Source organism: Falco peregrinus, chromosome Z (genome assembly GCF_023634155.1).
Source record: "Falco peregrinus isolate bFalPer1 chromosome Z, bFalPer1.pri, whole genome shotgun sequence".
Taxonomy (NCBI): Eukaryota; Metazoa; Chordata; class Aves; order Falconiformes; family Falconidae; genus Falco; species Falco peregrinus.
In genome coordinates, this window is record NC_073739.1 from 81,935,578 (window position 1) to 81,956,751 (window position 21,174).

Consider the following 21,174-nt stretch of genomic DNA (forward strand, 5'->3'; position numbering starts at 1 on the left):
TGAAGCATGGTAGTTGTCATTTCTTTTTTTTTTTCCTGTGTAAATTAGTTTAAAGCCATTATTCCTAAACATCTAAGCTGACTACTCTGACAGCACCCAAGAACCTTTTAAGGTAGATATTTGTGCATACTTTTAAATCGGACACCTCAGCCCACAGTCTAGACTCTTTACCACAGAGCAATCCAGAGCTCCAAATTCCTCTCCTTGCTGATTGTACAGGGAGCTTGAAGTTAAACTATCTACACTGCATGCCTGCAGTCAGTCGCAAGGAGGTCAAGTTCTGATTAAGCACAACATCCTGAAAAAGAACAAGAAAACACCACAGCTCTTACCACGTTCTAGATTTGTGTAACAGCACCTGGAAGCCAAAAGACTCCGTGCAAGATGCTAAAGTTAACAGCAGAAAATTCCTGTTGAGTGAGTTTACCATCTAGATGGGAAACATGCACAAAAAGGGGAAAACACACAGAGATGATGCTCCACTATCAATTCTCACAATTTAAAGGTGCAGGAGTCCAGGCATCTGACACTGTTCTCAAAGCCTCAGCCCTGAAACAACTTCTAAATGAAGCTGGGTTTTCCTTTGGAGGGGGAAGGGTTCTGAAACATCAGCTCAGTGCATCCAAAGCTGCTAAAAGGCTACTCAAATATTTTTTGGCTCAGATGTTTACATCAACTACCTGTTTTTTAATTACTTGGCGTTGGCAGGACTATGAAAATCAAGCTCAGACGGGGCTAGTGACAAGAGATAGATCAGAACCCAGGCACATGGAATCCCAGTCCAAACTTAAGGCAACAGTTACATACAGAGTTTTTCCAGCTTCATGATACAGATAAGCAGCTGGCTACCCATACCTAAAAGTATCTCCAAGCTGAGTCCTCCCTGCTTGGTAAGTATTTTCTCTAACAAAGCAGCCTCAGTGAAAAAAATAATTCACTTTTAATTTGTACTTTGGACATCAGTACTTTGACTGGCAGAATAGAAGAGGGACAAAGTCATGTTCCTTACACACCACAGGCATTGTGCATTAAGATCCTTGAGCTGGCACGGGTGAGATTTTGAGGAAGAGCAGAACAACAGTGGGGTAAGACAGAAAGGCACCAGATTAAGAAACGACAATAGGTTAAAGCTACTCAAGCACTGCCAAGGGCATTTAAATTAAATACATGCAAGCAAACACTTTGAATGCAGGTAAGTTCTCTTGTTCCACTAAGCTGTGGCTGAAACAGTAATGGCAGGAGAGAATATTTTAGTGGTACTAACAGAAGTGAAAAAAAAAAAAAGTGACTTCTACACAGGCTGAGATAGCCTTGCATGCAGGCAGCACCACAGGTCCACAGATAATGCCTGCAGTGTCCCTGCACTTCCAGGTAGTGTACACGCCAAAAAAGGGTACAGCCAAGGTTATTACCAATGTTCAAGGCAAAGCAAGTAATATTGCCATAGCTGAAAGAACACATATAGAAATCCACAGTGAGACGACTACAGAATTAGGTCACCCAATCCATTCAAGTTGCAACCTGCTCAATAAATGCAGTGGAATCTTTCACCCAAACAAATCTCTCTTATCTAAGTGTTTCACAGGTGAAAGTAAACATCTGAGCTAGCAGGATGTAATTTGATCACAGCAGGGAAAAAAGCAAGTGCTTTAATAAACCTGAGCTAGAGTAGAAGTCTGCATTGCTAAAACACACACAGATCCAGAACCTCCACAACAGCTGTGTAAGAAGTGATTTAACATCTATATCTTTCCAGCCACAACATGCAGGACACTTGTGCCATTTATTTGGGTGGGTTGGACTAATTCCTAACCTTCAACAGAAAATATATACAGCAATTAAAAAAAAACAACCACCATGAGAATTAAAACTTTTATTAGTGTATTCACATATTAGGCAAATGCAACACGCATGAAGCTTATTTCTTAGGTTCACAAGTTCTACCAATACATTAGTCTACTGGTAAAACTAGCACAAACTGGTAACTGCTTTGCCAATTTTTTAAAGGTGTCTGGCCCGCTTTTTCAAGGCTTGATTTTTGGTATTGCTTCTATGCCCTAGTCATTATGGCATAAAAATATCCATCACTATCATCAATTCAGTCAACCGATTAAAAGCTGTAACACTGGCCACATTTTTGTTCTCAAAGCTAAGATCACTAGCTGTACTTACAAAGTACAGTACTAGTGTAATGGATGAAACAATGGGAAAAACAGACAAAGGCAATCCTGCTACTGCCACAATAACAAAAGAATGACAGACAGCTAGATCACAAGATTGTTAGTAAGATGTATATTTTTCAAGTCAGAATAACCCTTCTATACAGTTTCCCAACCCTTCCCCAACCCAGACTTATTTTTAGAATATATTTCAGAATATTTTTAATATGGTGCAGCTGTAGTGTCCAAGGGTTCACAATAACATGCACTGTCACGAAGAACCTAGAAGTCCTCCTTCGCTGGTCATACCTCAGCGACCACTATCCTAGAGGTTTTGCAGAAGCAACTACTTTTAATAACAAGGCCCATTATGACATAATGAATGCGTATGATCTGGTATGCAAGTAAGCTATACAAAGCCACTCAGATCAGAAATTTAAATTGTTACTGAAATATGTTAGGAAGCTGCATCTACTTAAAACCTGTAAGAAAGAGTCTAGTTTACCCTGGGAAAGGATTTTTCAAGGTATTTGGCTCCAAAAACTAAACCCCATGATTTTTAGTGACATCTGTTTAGTGAAAAAATAGAGATGTAAGGGGTAAGCCAATAACCTTGTGTACTTAATCCAGTATCCAATGCTACAGTAGATTCTCATTCCATGAGAAAAATCACTGATATCAATGATTCAAGGTACAAAAAATGTCCCAAACTAAATCAATGCCAGCAATACTCCTGGCAACAGATGCATCAACTCAGATGGGTAGGGAAAAGTAGACTCCTAGTGTGATGGATACTCAGAATTTATAATATGAATTCATTTTAGGCCCCATTAGGTATATAAAGTGTCTTAAGATTTCACAGATGAATCTCAAGACATTTCTTTCCCTTCCAATGGAGGGATTTTCTTTAAGAAGGCAGCAAAAAGTTAAGCTTTTCTACAAGGAAAGTCTGCTTGTTATGTTTAGGACAACTCGAAAACCTGCTTATATAAAAAAATACAAAAGAATAAAGGAGTAGAGTCTTGGAATTTTATGAGTGATTTGCCCCAATCAAAAAAACAAACAACTATTTATGGGAACTAAAATGTAGAACAGCACAATACTGTGATATTTGAGATCATGATACATTACCTGTACATATACTTAGCTATTCATGTTATTGATAAACCATTAGGACACTCAATTATATACCCAATAAAAACACCATTAAGAGTCTTTAGAACTGTCCCTTCTTCGTTCTGAAGAAGGCATTTCTATACACTAAATTTTCATCTAGTATCAGAGTATAGGAAACAGAATCCACAAGGTGCTTTAATTGATGAGACCTCAAGTGCTGTTTTTCTTTCTTTTTTTAAAAACCTTTTTGGATAGTAAACAGTTCATGGGGACCACACACAAATACTACGACAGACGAGATGTTATATTAAGTCTGTTGATTGGACTCTGTATTTAGCCCACTGGTAACGGAGGAAGGAGTTTTACGACATGCTGGAGCAGCGTACTGAAGGGGAGCCCATCTGAGTCAATACTTTGTCCAACCATTGTAGAGGTCCATTCAGATGAAGTTCAATCCAACAAGGAGTGCTTGTTACTGTTTGCCGCCTAGAAAATAGAGAATAGGAAAGTCAGAAAGCAGCTTTGACTGCTATGAAGGTCTCCATCATATGATCAAATATGATTCCATCCATATCTACTACACAAAGATCAAAATCTGCAACCATTACCATAACTGTTAATTATCTTCTTCTATATACCTTTTTTCAGACAGTGTTTGAAGAAAATGGGGGTAGGGGGGTGGGGGTGGAACCCCAACAAAAAAACCCCCAAACACTCCGTATCTGTAAGACACATGAATTATTACATGCTTTTCCATAATACATTGAGAATATGCTGCTCTGGAGAGTAAGACAAGAACTGCAGCATTTGCTTCAAGTACCACACCAAGAGTCTTACTTCTAAAAAGAAATCAAAAAGTGAAGATTGTCCAACCAATGCTGTGTTCACATCACAGATCACTGTGTGCAGCTGTATCTCAACCTTCAAAGAGTCTGTATGCATAACTGAGTTTGAATTTTGTAGACAACCGCTGAGACGTATGGAATAGAAACACTTGGCTCTGCACTGTCAGCATGGCCAAACAGCACAGTACTATGGTGATCAGAAAGTCTGGCTTTTTGAAGCAATTGACAAGATGAAAGTATAAGAAAACTGCTAGATCTTGTCAGAAACACAGTGTCAAAACACAGCGTGTGGTTATACTGTGCTAACCGATGCTATCTCAAAGGAACACCAACCTTTCTCTGATTTCCTGTAATCTTAAGCCTCTACATGTGTTCTGTATTGTAACACCCTCACACGATTAATTTAAGTAAAAACTGTTTCCCTTGCCTTCTATATAAACTTGCCCATAGTTTCCCACAAAAGATGCCCTTACTTAAACACCACATAGAAAGCCTCAGTAAAGCTGAAGCGCTGACAACCATAAAAGCTGCCTTCACTCTCCCATATATCCTTGTTTCAGAGATCTGTTATTCAAAATTCTTCCCTCTCATCCAAAGTCGAGAAATCAGTATTGGACATACTCTGTCTGAGAAATCCTGTTATTTCACCGTACCCACTGCAGGCATGGGAGTTTTCCCAAACTAGACAGGCAAGACTACTGTTGCTAAGCCAGTTTTTCCTAGTAATTCTATCTATCCTGAAGTCAAAGCAAAGAGGCATTAAGATTCAAAAGCAGCAGATTAGTCAGACACAAACCCAGCCCCATCACTTTTATTGTGGGCACTGCAACCCTTCGCTTTAAGGTAATCTGTTTATATAAACAGAGGAACTGAAAAGGCAGAAAGGTTAAGCCAGTGAGAGAATGGATTTCAAGAAGGTGTCTGTGGTTTCACATTTTCTAGTAGAAGAAAGCAGCTGGGGTCTGCGTTCTCTCAGCACTCAAAAAAATGTGTTATCTTAGCCCTGAACACCTATGCCAAAACAAAATGACCCAACAGAAGAACAATCTAAACCACAGGAAGCAATTCCATTTAGTCTTGAATCCTCTCCCGACGAAGGAAGTTCATTATTCCACTGCTGTCAACTCCCCAACAATGTGTTCCACAACACATTTCCTCAAAATTTTATAACTGGTTCTGTTCAACAACCCTGGCTTTGCACTACGCTGGCAAAAGTTGATAAAATAGTGACAGCCACTTAGCATCAGTCTCAAAGCTAAAACTCTGCCTATTCTACCCATGGATTTCCAGTTCATTTATCACTAAGTCTCTTTGCTGTAATTACCTCTACTTAACTTCCTTCAGAAGATGATCCCAGACTTGGATAGTTCCTGTGCTAACATGAACACTCGACTGCTGATCTGAACTCCTACCACCATCCTCAGTTCAAGCCAACATATAGCGAGCAAAATGCTATAAGCTCTTTTGCCTACCGAGCTTATAAATGTACCACCTTGCCTTACCTGCACATTTACGAACATATGCCATATGCCTAAAATGTAAGTAACGCTTTGACTTTGCCAAAGCCTATTCTGTAAGAAATGTTTTTGACATAACAATGAAGCATGGAAGTTTTAACTGGAATGACAGATTTTACAGTGCTTCCTGGTCTATTTTGACAACTCAGACTACATTCATTTAAATTCAAGTTTGTTTGCAGGAGCAACCTCTTCTTGCTTTAATCACAACTGGAGCATAACTTACAAGTTTTGTCCATCAATAATTTATTAGCATCATCTTCAACAGAGATGCAAAGAAACTAGATCGGCATTATGTCAGGAATCAGTCTCTGTGCTGTTCTGGCAGCATTTCCATTGCAGCTTTTTCAATCCTATGATCTCTGAACATAGGATTGTTAAGTTTACACACTAACAACCAACATTCTCCCTCCCCAGAAATAACTTTACCACAAGCCTCCCCCCACTGTTTCAACCCAGCACTTACACTCCATTCACTTCAAGTTGTCTCCATATCATCTGACTGATTAAGCCTTTCTTCTGTTCCGATTTGAATGTTGTATTTAATTATGCGTAAGTGTATACATATTCCTTTTAAGCCAAATCCAACAGTTCTTTAAACTTGAGCCAAATTCTTTCTTGCGTACCTCTTGCTAACAAAGAGCTACCAATTTATTCCATTACTCAAATATCTCATTTCATCTAACTAGGCTTTTACAAAATTGGCTCCATTTCACTGAGAAGCCTCCCCTACATACTGATGCTGCTATTTACATATATGTATTCCCAGAGCAGATAAAATAATCAAACCCCCAGGATTCACAGTGGAACCTATATGCCATTACTCAACTACAGAAATTACATAGGTTTTTTTGGAAATCATTATGTATTGCAAAAGGGTATTGATACATCAGCCTTCATTCTTTCAGTGGACAATTTCTAGAGAGGCTTATGGGACTTGTTTAAAACCACATGTCTAGCTCTCCAAAATAAATTAAATCTTTAATACCGCTCAGTTAGAAGTCAATTCCTTTCCTTCCCAAGTTCCCATACTACATTAAAAATAGGCACTGTCCTCAACTATAAGCTCTTAGTTTGTGCTAATAGACAATACAATTGGAATCTATTCAAAAGCAGATAAAAGACTATTTTTTCCACTCAAAAAACTGTTTTTAGCGGTTTTATTACATAAACACAGTCATCTTACTTCTCCAAAGTTTTTTCCACTACAAGTTCCAAAATATTTGCCATCCCTTAAATGTGTGTTCTCCAGCTGTTTTATTCTGCCGGACGTACTCCAACTGACTCCAGTTCTTTCTGTCGAGTACTATCAACTGCATCCCACACCACAACCTAACAAACTCCTTATACTCCATATAGAACAGGACAGAGACAGAAACGACTGTATGACTAAGAAACAACAAATAATCTCATAGCAAACTGAACTTTCTAGATGTTGTCAGTGATTTCACCACAATAAGCAAGAGGACTGAGCAAGGAAACGGAACTGTGACAACATTCCTTGCTCAACAGCTGGCTTCAATGCAATACCAAAATCAGTTTACTGGTCTTTATGAATTAGGACGTCCATAGCTGAGGGGGAGAAAGAGTAAAATATGGGTTCAACTCGCAGATGGCAAGTTGAATACAATACAATAGCAGTAAGAAGTCTGTATATATGGCCTTCAAGCCAGACAAATAGTGTATTAGTGAAAGAAGAAAAATTATTAGCTTTAAATTTAAAAGCAGGTTTTTTTCTTACCTGTATTCAGCTCCCCATCCTTTAACAAAACTCATTCTTATGGTACACATTCTAGTAAGCTGATAAACTGCTTCAAAACCCTGATTCACAGATTGAGCCAGAAGAGCAGCAAATTCTTGGTTATTAAAGATTTTTAGATTGCATCCTATAAAGAAAAAAAAAAGTCAAAAGGGTACAATCAATAAATACTTGTGTTTGCTACACAGAAGCCCGAGACTACAAAGAAACTATCAAAAGGAAAACGAATGTCATCTATTGAATACATTCACTGGGTATTTTTACACAAGACCTTTGGTAGGCTACTAACCTGGTGGAATTTTACACACAGTTGCAGGATGCCAGCCATATCTTTGATTACAGTTGGGGCTCTGAACAAAAATCGCGCTATCGCTTAGGCACTCAGCAAAAACTTCTCCACCAATGTAATAGAGACGTACTCCTCTTCCTGTAGCAAAATTCAAAAGGACTCTAGTTATCTAGTTATATATATATAGTGATATGACCCAAGCAGATTAAAAAACAAGGAAGTATTTTGTTTCAGAAGGCCAAGGTTTTTCTTTACAACAGAAACAGAAATCAATTATCTACAGGACCACACTGCTGACCTGACAGCTGTAGCAGGAGCAGAACACAATTAACTTGCATTTTTCTCCCACGAACACACAGTATTTGAAGGAGAAGCAGAATAAGTTTTGGTCGAGAATGAGACAGAGTTTTCTAGCCATGTAATGGCTTGTAACCAAATCCAAGTCAGGGAGCAGTGTCCATTACCAAATAACTTTTTCACCAAAAGAAATACCAAAATTGAAATAAGATTAGATTCAACAGAATTAAAACTTGTGCTAATAAAGTGTTGCATGTGAAGTGGCACAGGCGACTGGCTAAAAAGGAAAACACAAGGATACCACTTCAACACTCTCCACTTACACCCACCCACACTATTTCACAACCCACTGCATATCCCTTCTCAGTACTACTTTGACAAAAACAACAGCAGTTCATTTACCCTATTACCAAAAAATACCCATAAGAAATCCTATTGTTCACTTTTAAATTGTGATCTTGTTCTCTCTCCAAGTGGAAAAAAAAAATATCTGCATGCATGGTTTATTACTAGCAGAAGTATGGTAAGTGATGTACAATTGATCTCTCAAAGAAAACTGTTTATGATTCACAGGTCCTCTGAAGGCCAGTTTCTCTTCTCCTTTTTCTTTAGAACTATTTTTCAAACAAAATCTAAGGAGCTTTCAGTTTCTTTATAGAGCAGCTCACGTTTTTGCTTTTTCTCATCATTGACCATTTTGATCAGCCAGCACAAGTATAGCCTGGGTTTCTGCATATCTAAAATTTTATTAGGAAAGCATTTGGATTTGGCATCGAAAGAGTAAGAAGGTTCTACACTAAAGAGGCTGAACTTCTTTAGTAAAAAAAAGTAAAAATAAATTCTCATGAATGTTGCTAAGTAAAAGAATCCAGAAAGAAAAAAAGTAGTTTATTGAAGAATTTAAAGCCAAGATGCTGCATTGTGGAAAATAATAATCTTTACTATTACAAAGAAAATCTTAATCATGTCAAAACAGTGTGTTAGCTCAATGGCAGCTTTCAGAAAAGAATTCAAGTAATAGCAACGTCCATCCTGCATCTTAGAATAAGCCACATGTTAAAATTTGTAATTAAAGCTTAAGTTTCAGTTAAAAGCAACTCTAAATATAAATGCTACCCAAGTCAGAATGGTCCAACAAGGAGCCTAAAAGCCAAAAACCTGCCCCTTGGGATGCTTTGGTGCATCATCTTTTTCCAGGAGGCAGAAAACAGCAATGTGAGCAACAGAAATCCCATACAGTTGAGTGGCTTCCTCCTGTGCCACCAGCAGCCTGACACCTGTGTGACTGCTGCTGCCACCAACTTGGTGACTACTGATTGAGGAAAGGCAGCTCCTCTCAGCTTCAGCAATCAATACATCTCTTCCCAATTGCAACTGGCTGCGCTAGCAGTGGCTGCTACATTTTCCCCTCATTTCAGAAGTGGTGACCTCTGTGTCTTTCCACTTCTGTCCTTAACAAGAGACACCAAGATCTCCTCAGCAAGCCTAATGAGAGAAGTTCAATGGCTGGCTGCGCAAGGCTGAAAAGAACCCCCCACACAGATTTGCCCATCCTACCTGGATCATTCCAGAAAATTTTATGGGCTAAAGTGAAATTAAATAGTTAAAAGATCAGAGATTTTTACCTATGTGTCGCCTTGTCATTTCCACTGTAGCATTTCTGTTTACATTGGAAAGCAGACCTAGACAAAATCGTTCTGAATTTGATGGATCTGTAAAGCCATCTACGGTCAGGGAAGGCTGTGATGCATGGAAGGTTTCTCCCACTCTTTGATTCAATTCATAATATGCTATTGAACACCAAAATGCAGGCTCCGAGTAAGTAACTGGTTGCAAGTCTAAAAAAAATTTTAAAAAACAAGCTTAATATGGAATTTGAGGCTGAATAGCTGCATGGATATTAGTCTCTTTCAGAAACAACAGTGGCAGTCTCCTGCAACTACTCAAATTGTATTTTGCTTGCTGTCATTTTTACCTACCTAAGTAAACAGAATGGAATTCAATATTCCACACAAGCAAAGGAGAGGGGAAGAAGGGGTGATCTAATCTGACCACAGCTCATTTAGTTCAGTACTTGCATTTTGCTCAGCAAAATGATTAAGCTAATGTTGCCATGGGTGCCAGATATTGAGACATTTCTGTTGCCTTTCTGTAATTTGCCAACATTTTGGCAACATTAAACTATCAAATATGAACTGCACACAGGAAAAAATATTAATATGAAAATTATGATCTCTTGATTACACTAGATCTTCCATTGTCTCTTTATCTAAAGGCAGTTCTAAGCTCTCCCCTACAAAAGCTCAGTATCTTCCCTGTGCATCTTCAGCTTTTCCTGCCCTGCTTCCCCTCTTTACCTACTCTAATTACTTACTCAGTGTTCTGAACAGCACTTTCCTGTCACGTCCTGCCACCATTCCTTAAACAAACCCAAGGGAATCTGATCTTCCTGAGGCATTTATAGAGACACACAGCAATGGCACCTGATCAAAGCAGGTGGGTGACTACTGTGGGAGCAACAATTGTGTTGTGGTTACAGGTGACACAGTACATGAGAAGACCAGCAGCACACACGTACATGGGAGACTGCAAGTCTGGGCAGCGTTATGGATAGGATATTAATGCTAATGTCCTTTAAAGGATTTATAATTGCTATTCCTGCACACACAACCATATTATTCTTTCTCTTTGCTAGAAGCTCAACAGTTACAGAAACAGTTAATAACAAGTTATTAACCCAGCCCTATTATGTTTATTATCAGCAAGCCAACCCCAGAGTCTCCTCCTAATAGAGCTCTTTAATTTTAAAGTATATTCTCATTTTTAATGTCATTATATATAACGAAGGGTCATCGCACACACAGAAACAATTAAAAGTATTTCCAGCTTACCCAGGCTATGATTAACTGGGGAGAGAGTACTAGGAGACAGCTCTGCTGGAGATCCTGTTGAAGCAATACAGATTGTTTCAGAGCAAATTATTCTCATTATTTAGATGGCTAGGTATAACCATTATCTCAATATAGGTTTACATTAAAATTCTCTGGAATGAGAAATCTTATAAATCCTACAACCAGTTTTCCAGCATGTCACATACTTATTCTGAATTAAGATTACATTTAATTTTTCAGACTCCTGGGAACCTGTGCCTCCTCATAAAGACTCAATTAACACCTTAGTGTTGTATTTGGCAGAGCTCTCACTTCATGCACACTCTGCAAACCTAACTTTATTTATGTACTTCTCCAGTGAGAAGGGTAGTGATTTCTTCCCAAATTCAGTGAAAAACAGCTAAGAAAAGGTGGACAACACCAAGCAAGATACTGCTTATATTCTCAAGGGAGAGGATTTCTCTCTAGAAAAGAGCAAACTGGATTTCCTCATTTGAAGAATTTTTTCTTTCCTGGAAGAAGGAAGGAAAAACTGCAGAAAAACATGAACTATCCAACACAATTTCTGCACTAGTAGGCGACACACAGAAAGGCTTTGCACAGGAACATTCCTACAATGACTGCCAATGTCAGGCTTTTTTAATTAAGGTGCCTATTGTCATATAGCAGGAAAATATTGCAGTTCTTACAGAAACTAGCAGTTGATTCCAATTAACTGAAAAAGGTTAACATTAGCTAACTAAACACACTCAAGTCTACCAGCACATAGCAGGAGGTTCTTATCCAGCACATCAACTGTGCTCTGCCTAAGTCTAAGGCCAACCAGATAATCTAGAAACCCTTCGATACAAAGGCACAAATGCCTTACTACTCTTTCAATACAGCCTTTCATGTAATAATTAATTTGAAACATGGCAGAAGCGCTAAGGCTGTCAAGAGTTAAGAGACAGGATCTCAAAATGCACCATTTCTCTAACTTGTTTAGGCCAACTGACATTTTGCTTCAATGAAGCCATTTCCAGAAGGTAAACTTAGGCGTAGGTTGAAACCAGTCAGCTATTAAAATCTATTTTAAGGCTTTCTGATGAAGACTTAGACCTGTGTGCCTTTGTTAGAAAACCAAAGAAATGTACTTAATATGGCACAGAATGTCTTAAAAGCAGTCCCCTAGCAAAAAATTCTTTTGTTCACAAAAGATTGAAAGTGATATTATAAACAGAAAACACCAGGTTATACAGAGGGCTACTGGCATCACTGTTTGGGCTGAATTCATGCCGCTGTGCAGAGGGATCACAAGTAGCAATCCCAGTGAAAAAAAGCGTTACCTGTATCCATGCTTTGGTTCAACTGCTGGTCACTTGTTTCTCCATCTTCGCTGATATATCCTGGAGGTGGTGTTTCTGTTAAAAAAATATATTAAAAAAATAATCCACCTATTGGTTCAATGACTGGATAAATTTGTAAGATTTAGCATTTGGGGTTTCTGTCTGTAAGTCTTCATGAGCTCCATATGATACATGAACAGTGAATGAGAATTTCATTTTGCTGTCCCTTCTTCCTTCCAGTAGGACTTCAAATGCATTACCTGCCTTATTGTCTATGTAAAATATATCATCGCTGGTATGCCAGTCAATTGCTCAAACATGTTATATAATTAACAGATAATCCTTGTTTGTTCCATTTAAGACAAGACACTTTCACTACAATGAGTAACAATTTTGCAATTGTGATCAACAGCTTTCACATTTAGTAGAATTACAAATGAAAAAAAACATCTGGTGACTTCTACCAAAAAAAACCCCTAAGCTGTTTTTATGTAGTATAATCATCAGATCAGATACCCCCCCACGCCTTATAGAAGTTGCTACACTTAAAGGTTATTTTTCAGTTCAGTCCCCAAAGCCATTTTTCTTCAACGCCCAACAGTTGATCTCACTCATTAATGATAACTGTATTATCTAGTTATGCTGCACAAGCTCTATAATTGTTATTATTGTTACTTCCAAGCTCTATTAAAACTATCATCTAGTCTTTTATCTAGCTTTCTTTAAAGATGGGAGTTTCACAGATCAAAGTAAAGTCAGTAACAAGTTCGAAGCATTCCGATACCAAAACCTGTGTTTAACTCCACAGAAATATCTTAAAAGCCCAGGACAGTATGGATGTAACTTTTCTCCATTCAAGATGTACTTTGTAATCCTGATAACGAGTTAACCAATAGTCTTTCAGGAAACAGTTTTCTTTGAACTGGGCAAATGCCCTTTCCTATAAATTAAAGGCAAAACCTGGATTTCTTTATTGAAAGTGTTTGAAGCTAACTATCTCTACAATCATCTTAGAATTGTCTCTAATACATCCGAGGGATTAAACATATTTAATTACATTACCAAACAGCAGAAATTTAAAGATAAAGCCTTTCGCTTAAAAGTTAACATCAAATATCATGCCTGAGATTTACAGCAATATAATAAGATCAGAAGGAAGTCGTTGAGAGGAAACTAGATTAACTCAGTTGATTAAATAAAAATGAACTGGAAGAATCATATCTTTGGTTCATTCTGTAAAACTAGTGTGCTAAATATAGATCTCAAAATTAAAGTGAGAATTTAAAAGGAAAGTGAAGGGAAACCTTTACTAGCAAGGAGTATGGTGACAAAACACATACTTGTTTTGAACATTTTTGTAGAATTCATTGTGATAAAGAGGACTCCACCCATTGCCAAATCATTCATTATAATGAAGCCCACAGCCATGCTAAAAGGCCAATAACCATTACCAATCCAACCCACACCTCCAATTTCCAGTTGCTAATCTAGGCTCTTTGGCACAGATTATTTTCCATATCTAGTCTCTGTCTGAACAGAGATTATTTCCTCCACCTAGCACTATTAATACTGTTTTAGGGTCAGAGGTTGAACACCACCACAGCTGCAAATAAATGCTCAAGCACAGCACTAAAAAAATCTTAGCAGAGCTTGAATGCTGCCTGAAGTTTGGACAATGCAGCTCAGTGCCTCTGTAACCTGAAAGGGAACATACAGCTCCCCTAAAGGCTTTCCTGCACCTTTATGATGGCCATCTTCCCTGCCACAGGTGAAACCAACCTCTCTGTAGACCAAGTACTCTGACAGTATGGCAGTTTGAAGCTACCACAGTTGTGAGTCTAGCCTACCGCGAAAGAAAACTGTTCTCTGAAGCAGGCTGTCAAGATGCACAAAATTAATCTTGAATACTTAGCTAGGTTCTGATAAAGTTAACAAGGTCAAATAAAGTAAGATATCATGACATGAATACAACAGGAGTGTGTCAGCGACAGAGAAGAGGCAAGATGTGGTTGGCCGCATAAACGTTGGAAGATCACATGAATACCTGCAACCACCTTGAACAGAATTCCTGCAAATAACTACCTAGTCACTTTAGCTCATTCCATAGCACTGGATTTTAAAAGGGTGGCCTTCCAGAATTTTGTTTGCAGATGCTATCAAACACCCTTAGATGGAATCAAAAAAGTATACATAAGAAAACAACACTGACTTCTAGCGCCTGAAATTGCTCTTGTAAAGATCTGCTATCCTTAGGTGGCAACAAATGTGGCACAAATTAAAAGATGAGAACAAATTAACTGAAATTTTTTTTTGTGCCGTTTCAATTCTTTGATACATTTAAGGAAAACACAAGCAACATTCCGTTTAAGACATGTAGATACAATTTGTACATTGCATATATCTCACTTTCAAGGCAGTCATCTTACTCTTCAAGAGAGTCCAGATCTGAATTTTCAGCTTGTTCGTAACATAGCTGCATTAAACATCTATGAGAAAACTTCAGCTTCACTTGGTTTTGTACTCTAGGCAACTTCCTGAACAGACAGGAAACAGGAAGTTGGGGCAGGAAACAAAGGTCTCTAATTTTATGTTTCAATAACAGTACAGGCTTTCGGGTGCACCATAGCAGATTAGTCTTGGTATTTGTTTTGGGGTGAGGAAGGGGAAAAGAGGGGGGAGGAAGAATTTTTTAAGAGTTCAATATTGTTAGGCTGTCCTTCATACTAAAAAGACAGAACTATATGCACACAACAGTAACAAGTACACAAAGGAACCCTTGATCAATTGTGAACTCCAGATCAAAACACTTTTTAAGTTACTGTTTTGCAACCTACAATTTACTCCACATACTACACATGGTTAGACTGAGCAGCAGTTTACTACTCAAATACAACAAAGCATCTGGCAACCACTGTATGTTTGTAAAACAGGCTTAAAGCATAAGGTGAATGTCTACTTTGTACTCGTTAGCATTCTGAATCTTAAATAAGCTACTGAAACCAAGTAAGCTATTGTGAAACCACAGCAACATGGTTTCACACAGGACCATGCTCTGCAAACAACAGTGTTCAGGTGTTTCCATTGGAATTAAGACATTAAATCAACAAGCCTTAATTTATTGGTATCTTTTAATTAATTTAATCACTTAGGAGTATGAAATTACCATCTTTGTTCCAGTGGTGCAATGTTAAATGTACTGTTTACAGTGGGAGTTAAGAAAATACCTGGTATGTAATTGCTCTGTGGTTCAATTCCAGCTGGGAAGTTAGTGTTTTCAGGAATGGAATGGGTATAGTCATCAAGAGGTGGAAGCTCCGTTAGAATCTCAGTGTGCCGTGGCACTAGTACAGGAGGCAAGACTGGAAAAGCAAAATTCAAAGCATTAGTAAGATCCTCACAATACATGTTACTGTGAGCTAAAAGAAAAAGAAAAACCAAACATCTAAACCATCTAACAATTTTTGCAGATGTTTTGAAATTTTCTGAATCTCAGTACTGCTCATACTATAACTGTACTACTAGTTACTGGAAGAACAGACTCCTGAGGTGCCTCCCAAGTAAGGCTATTCCACATTAGCAAAGGTAAGTCATCTCTATTCTCCTTTTCCATCTGGACCATACTTAGCCCACTGGAAACTGCTAGCAGTACTAGAAGTGTTTATCAATGCATTTGTTGTGTTCAACACATTTGTAGACATTTTTCAGTAATTTTACTATTAAAAACTTTCAGGAGATGGTATTCTCAAAAGCTTTATCTCCAAGAGTCTTGTACTTTTGGCAAGAGAAAGCAACACATTTCTCTTTTTCGTTTAAAATGCTATGCTGGAACAAGTATGTACAGCTATACAAAGTCAGAAGCAGTCTTCCTACCTGGTGTCTCCACTCTCTGGTAGTGGTAAGGGTTTACACATACTTCATCCTTTTTAAGATTAAAAGCATATTCACAGTTTTCAATTGCTTTAAGTTCATGGTGACTGTGAAGATCTGGCCAGCGCCACAACCGACAGTAAATAACATGCGGTAATCCTTTACGATGAGATACCTGTAGACGGCCATCGAGAGATCTATAGGGGAAAGATGTTGAGAAGTATTTACAGACTGCATGCTGTCGTCTTAATCACTCAAGCAACAGTGTACACGCATGGGATGGGTAGTTCGTGTATTCTCAGAATTCAATGGATTGACACTGCTAGTGACATTTATACTCTTGTTAAAAGGCTTCAAATGTGATAAAAATGTTGGTATCAAGCAGTGTCTTAACTTATTTTTGAGTTGCTCAAATTATTGCCAGTGAATTTAGAGTTCATTAAAAGCCACTTTACCTCCAACCAAGTATTACGAATGATTGCTTCATATACTTTTTTTTTTTTAATGTAGAAGACAGTTGGTTTAAAAGAAAAAAAAATAATCACACACTTTAACAGTCCCTTCCACTGCTAAACCTCAAGGCTTTGCTGTGGCATGGATGCTTTATGGCTTTAAACATAAGAATTCCCACAGAAGGACTGCAAATAAGCCTATAAGCAGTCAGCTGCCCAAGCGATCCACATGGCAGTGTAACTGTAATGCAAAAAGCATGAATGCACATCTTGTAAGGGCTGTACAGTTTATCTTCTTGACTTCATCTGCCTTGCTACCAGCTGAAAACGTTTTGCTAGTTTTAAGACAGACTGCATATGCTTACACAAATGCAGATGTTTATGATTGTTATGGGATGGGAGACAAACCTCAATACACAAATCAAGTAATGTGACATGAAAAAATAAAGACCCTGTTTAGAATTTGTCCACCATTAAACTACTGAAGAATTTACGAACAATTCTTTAGTAGCTCGTATCTGAGCCAATTAGCAAGATTTAACTGAAAGCTTGTGGCATACAAAGCAGTTTAAACACTTTGTAAGATTAGGTCTAAAGAATTAAGTTTCCCAAGTTTGTTAATATAAATACCAAATCACATTAGAGCTTGCATTTAACAAGTCTTCCCACTCTTTCATTAGCACTGGCATAAAAAAGGAATATTCCAGAATTAAGAGTTTCATTGGTCAAAACATCAGCTGAACACACTTGGATTTCTACACTGGCAAGCAAATATTTTAAAATGCTGTACCATGAGAGGCCTATGAAGCATTTTAGTCTATTTTACAGCTAAAGCATCCCATTACAGACCCTCCAAAGCCAATCCCTCCCACAAGATTTCTATGATGCGAGAGAGGGCAGAATATTCACCTGGTTTGTTCAGAGAAGCTGTAAAGGCCTGTTGTATCCCACTGATCTATCGTGTTTGGTGTACTCAGTCCCCAAATTTCAGAGCAAGTGCTGTGCATAAATTGAAAACAAAAACAAAAAATTGATATGAATATGGAATATGGTTATTCAAAACACCATGATGTCAAACATGGAATAATGTACAGAATACTTCCTTTCACATAGAAGATAGAGCATTGTTAGACTTGCATTTAAACTGACATCTCATGCTATATTTTCTATATGAAGGAGGCTATCAAAATGGAACATGTGATTCAAGGTAAATGATGTTTTTAAAAGGTGAACAAGTTCTCTGGTTTTAAGAAGTCAATACAGTTGTAATGTTCCTTAAAACAGGCAAAACTTCCTCAGCCTAGCTCTCAGAAAATTCAATTTTAAAGGGTAGTTGCTGAGTTGGGGTTTTTTTTGTTTGGTTTGGTTTTAAACATAAGCATCCCTAAGACTTCAAACAAAGGCCATGTGTATCTGAAACTGAACATCACAATCTAACTTTCAGGTACAACCACTTCAGCATTAACATCATTCCACACACACACACTGATTTGCTGCTTTTCCCAAAACAGAAAAGTTCTAACTCTGAAAAAAAGCACATGTAGCTGATACTTCTCACTGTTTCTGTACCCTCCTTGCTTAAAGTAGTAAATATTCTTTTCCATTGTACAAAAAATATCATGTTCATCAGTTTTACCATGTAGCATTTTAAGACCTGACTACATAATAACAAAACTTTTAATTGCTAAATCAAGCAGGAGGAGAGAAAAGACAACTAACTCTTTACCAAACTGGTTCAATGACAAGATCACAACAGTAATGAAAAAGGAGCCTTCAGTCAAAGGCATGAACTAAATGCAGCAGTAAATTTAAGCAATGCAAGAAAACAGCATGGGCTTGTAAACGGGCAGCAGGCTTTCAGAAGCATAAATCAAGCTCACGTCTATCAGAGACTTGCTCTGTGACCACTGAAAACTGACTGTTTCTTTTATGTAAGTAACACTCAGCTAGACTTTGCGCCTCAGAAAGGAAGAGAACTTAGTTCCCAAGCAATTTACATATCCACTTCCTAATTGCAAAGCCTGAAGTTTGACTGGCTGCTACATAACCTTTAAAAATTACGACCTCTTGAAAAGTTCTTTCTGAAAAACAGAAAGAAAAATCCAAGGTTATGAAACTCCTGGTTTTAAATAGGCATTGCAATTTAAATCTAAACTATTAAGCTTAGCTGATATACTCACAAATTTGGACTGAACACTTATGGGAAGAGAAGCGAGGTAAGTATTCTTCTCTTCCCTACACAGGGAAAATTCATCAGTGTTATGAAACAAAACAGGAGACAGCACAGCACTGTACATAAAACCACTTTCAGGGCTGACAGCCACCTCAATTCCACAGTGAATTTAATAAAACAAGTATGGCCTATTGATGAAGGGAATGAATGGTTCTTCCTCCCTTCTTGCCAGTCCACATGCCTCATTTCTAATGCCATCCCATGGAAGCTGAAACATCCATGCAATCAAGGAGCAACACAAATCAATAAACTGGCTATCTGACCACAGAACCTATGTGGCTCAAAATTTGTGTTTTCAGAATTACTTTTCAGCCAGATCAGTTGTTCTACTTACTGCGGAGCTACCCAAGCACTACAAAGGAGGAGTGAGAGTAGAATTTTTGGCAGCAGCCTGCATTTATCAAAAATAAAAATGTTGAATAAAATATGGCCTTTGACATTTTACTGATTATGACACAAGCAAAATCTTGTACTAGCAGACTTTTTGTCTACTAGAGAGCAACAGACAGGCAAAGGCCCATTCACTGACATACATCCAGCTCTGCAAGAAAGCCAACTGTCCTCAACAAGTTACATCCACCTCAGATGCAGGCAGCATCACAGCTCTCCAGAAAGAGTGGGCCAAAGAGCAATACTGACCATCCCCACGTTAGTGAGCCTGCGACCTCTCTTTTTCATATTCTTAAGACGCCTCCAGGATGGTGGGCTGCCAGAAGCTGCCTAAGGATTGAAATAATTGCCCCAAAGACACAGGGGCAGCCTGCGGGACACCAGGCAGCAGCCCTGAACTGTACTGTGTCCTTAAATAGGCATCACTACTGCTGGTAAGACAGATCATCATGCACATTAAATTACAAGAACAATCAGCAGACACAAAGCCTGCTGCATATTAATTGACATAGTCAGCTCTGACAGCTTACTACCTTTGAGCAATAGATCCTTTGTACAAAGCAGCACTCCAAAGCTGATGCTGTCACACAGATTACATGTTCCCAAAATTGTGGGGTGCATTACTGGTGTAAGGATGACATGCCACGTGTTTGCTTCACAAGACTTTTAAGAAAGCACATGCAGAAGTAAAATTTCATAGCCCTTGACAAAGCATGCTGAACAGAACAGTATTTTTTATTGCTAACCTCTTTATAAATATTCAAACTATCAAAGCTGACAGAGTATTTCACAAGCTACGGAAAGACAAACAGTATCCTGAAGTGACTGTGTGACAGAGACATAGCTTGCTATGAAACTGGATGCTGTGGAGGGAGGGCAGGCCATGACGTACAGAAAAAAGTGACCAGTTAGAGCAAACCTGCTGCAATATTCAGCAGCTTAAATGATAAGCTGTCTTCCAGGATGTATCCCTGCTTAGAGCTGGGATTAATATCAGTGTTATAGTGGCTCATCTAAGCTATGACTATACTCCAACTCGAATAATCTACAGTCAAAAACAGAAGTGCCTGCAGGAAAATATTACTGTTCACAGGAAGAAACATCTGCGGAAATGAAGTGGCCTCCCCACTCCCTAGATCACATAAAAGATCCACTGCCTAAAAGATGCAAGACTGTCCCCCCACCACATCACCCGGTCGATAAACTAAGGTTCTTGGTATTCACACACACACACACACCAAATCAGAACGAAATTTCTCACAACCATAAAAAGCATACTTCGTACATAGCACTTCCATGAAAGGCCACAGTATGTTCATTCATATGCAAGCAACAGCCTGACAGAGGGCACACACACCTACTCATCCCAGAAAGGTGGTGGTTGTAAAGAAGGTGACAGCATTCTGAAAGATGTTTTAACAACCACCAAAACCATCTAAAAGGGAGACAGGAAGGGAGACAGGAGGTACAGACATTTTAGTAGTACAGAATGAACACCTTGAAAAAAAAATAGCAGGCATTCTCTCCTAAACCTGCCTTTCTGAAACATCCTAAATCCCTTGTGATGTAAGGAGTCCTTCTATGCCTTAGTCCATGAAGAATTTATAAGAATCAGGGACTAACATCTGTACTCATAAGTTAAGTCTTGTCTGGAAACATTCCTGGGCCCTGGAACACGATTATGTATGCTAGAAAGCTGCTAGGACATTCCCCAGCACTAGGCCATGCCAATTACTGTTCTCCCACACAATTCCCAGGTTTGAGTCGCACACCATTGGGACCACTCGCACTGGGTAGTTCAGATGTAGCCACCCTGCCCTGCTAGCTAAGAGTTTATGGACAAGACAGCCCTGAGCCAGTTGGCCATGGTGCCTGGGAATGTTCCCAGGCACATTTGATTTATTAGGAGGGAGGCAGCCAACACATATCACCATTTCACCTTTAGAAAGCAGACTGCCCTCAAACCAAAGCCTAGAAGCACACTTTGGGCTTCATGTTTTACCAAAGAAGTAAAAAAGAGAGGGTTTTGGTTTA

General features: G+C 38.5%; 1 protein-coding gene across 2 annotated transcripts in view; it reads right to left on the reverse strand.

Moving 5' to 3' along the window:
• Positions 1–1,858: 1,858 nt before the first annotated feature.
• Positions 1,859–21,174, reverse strand: part of SMAD2 (SMAD family member 2) — a 52,671-nt gene continuing 33,355 nt past the window's right edge. The window contains exons 3-11 of one of the 2 annotated variants that reach the window (XM_005231964.4): positions 17,427–17,516; positions 16,069–16,262; positions 15,423–15,557; positions 12,199–12,273; positions 10,874–10,927; positions 9,608–9,820; positions 7,686–7,823; positions 7,379–7,523; positions 1,859–3,761 (exon numbers count right to left, since the gene is read on the reverse strand). In XM_005231964.4, the coding sequence (XP_005232021.1) occupies positions 3,638–3,761; positions 7,379–7,523; positions 7,686–7,823; positions 9,608–9,820; positions 10,874–10,927; positions 12,199–12,273; positions 15,423–15,557; positions 16,069–16,262; positions 17,427–17,516 (1,168 nt within the window). In that variant the 3' untranslated portion in view covers positions 1,859–3,637. The remainder of the gene's footprint in view (positions 3,762–7,378; positions 7,524–7,685; positions 7,824–9,607; positions 9,821–10,873; positions 10,928–12,198; positions 12,274–15,422; positions 15,558–16,068; positions 16,263–17,426; positions 17,517–21,174) is intronic. The other variant, XM_027779040.2, reaches the window with a different exon arrangement.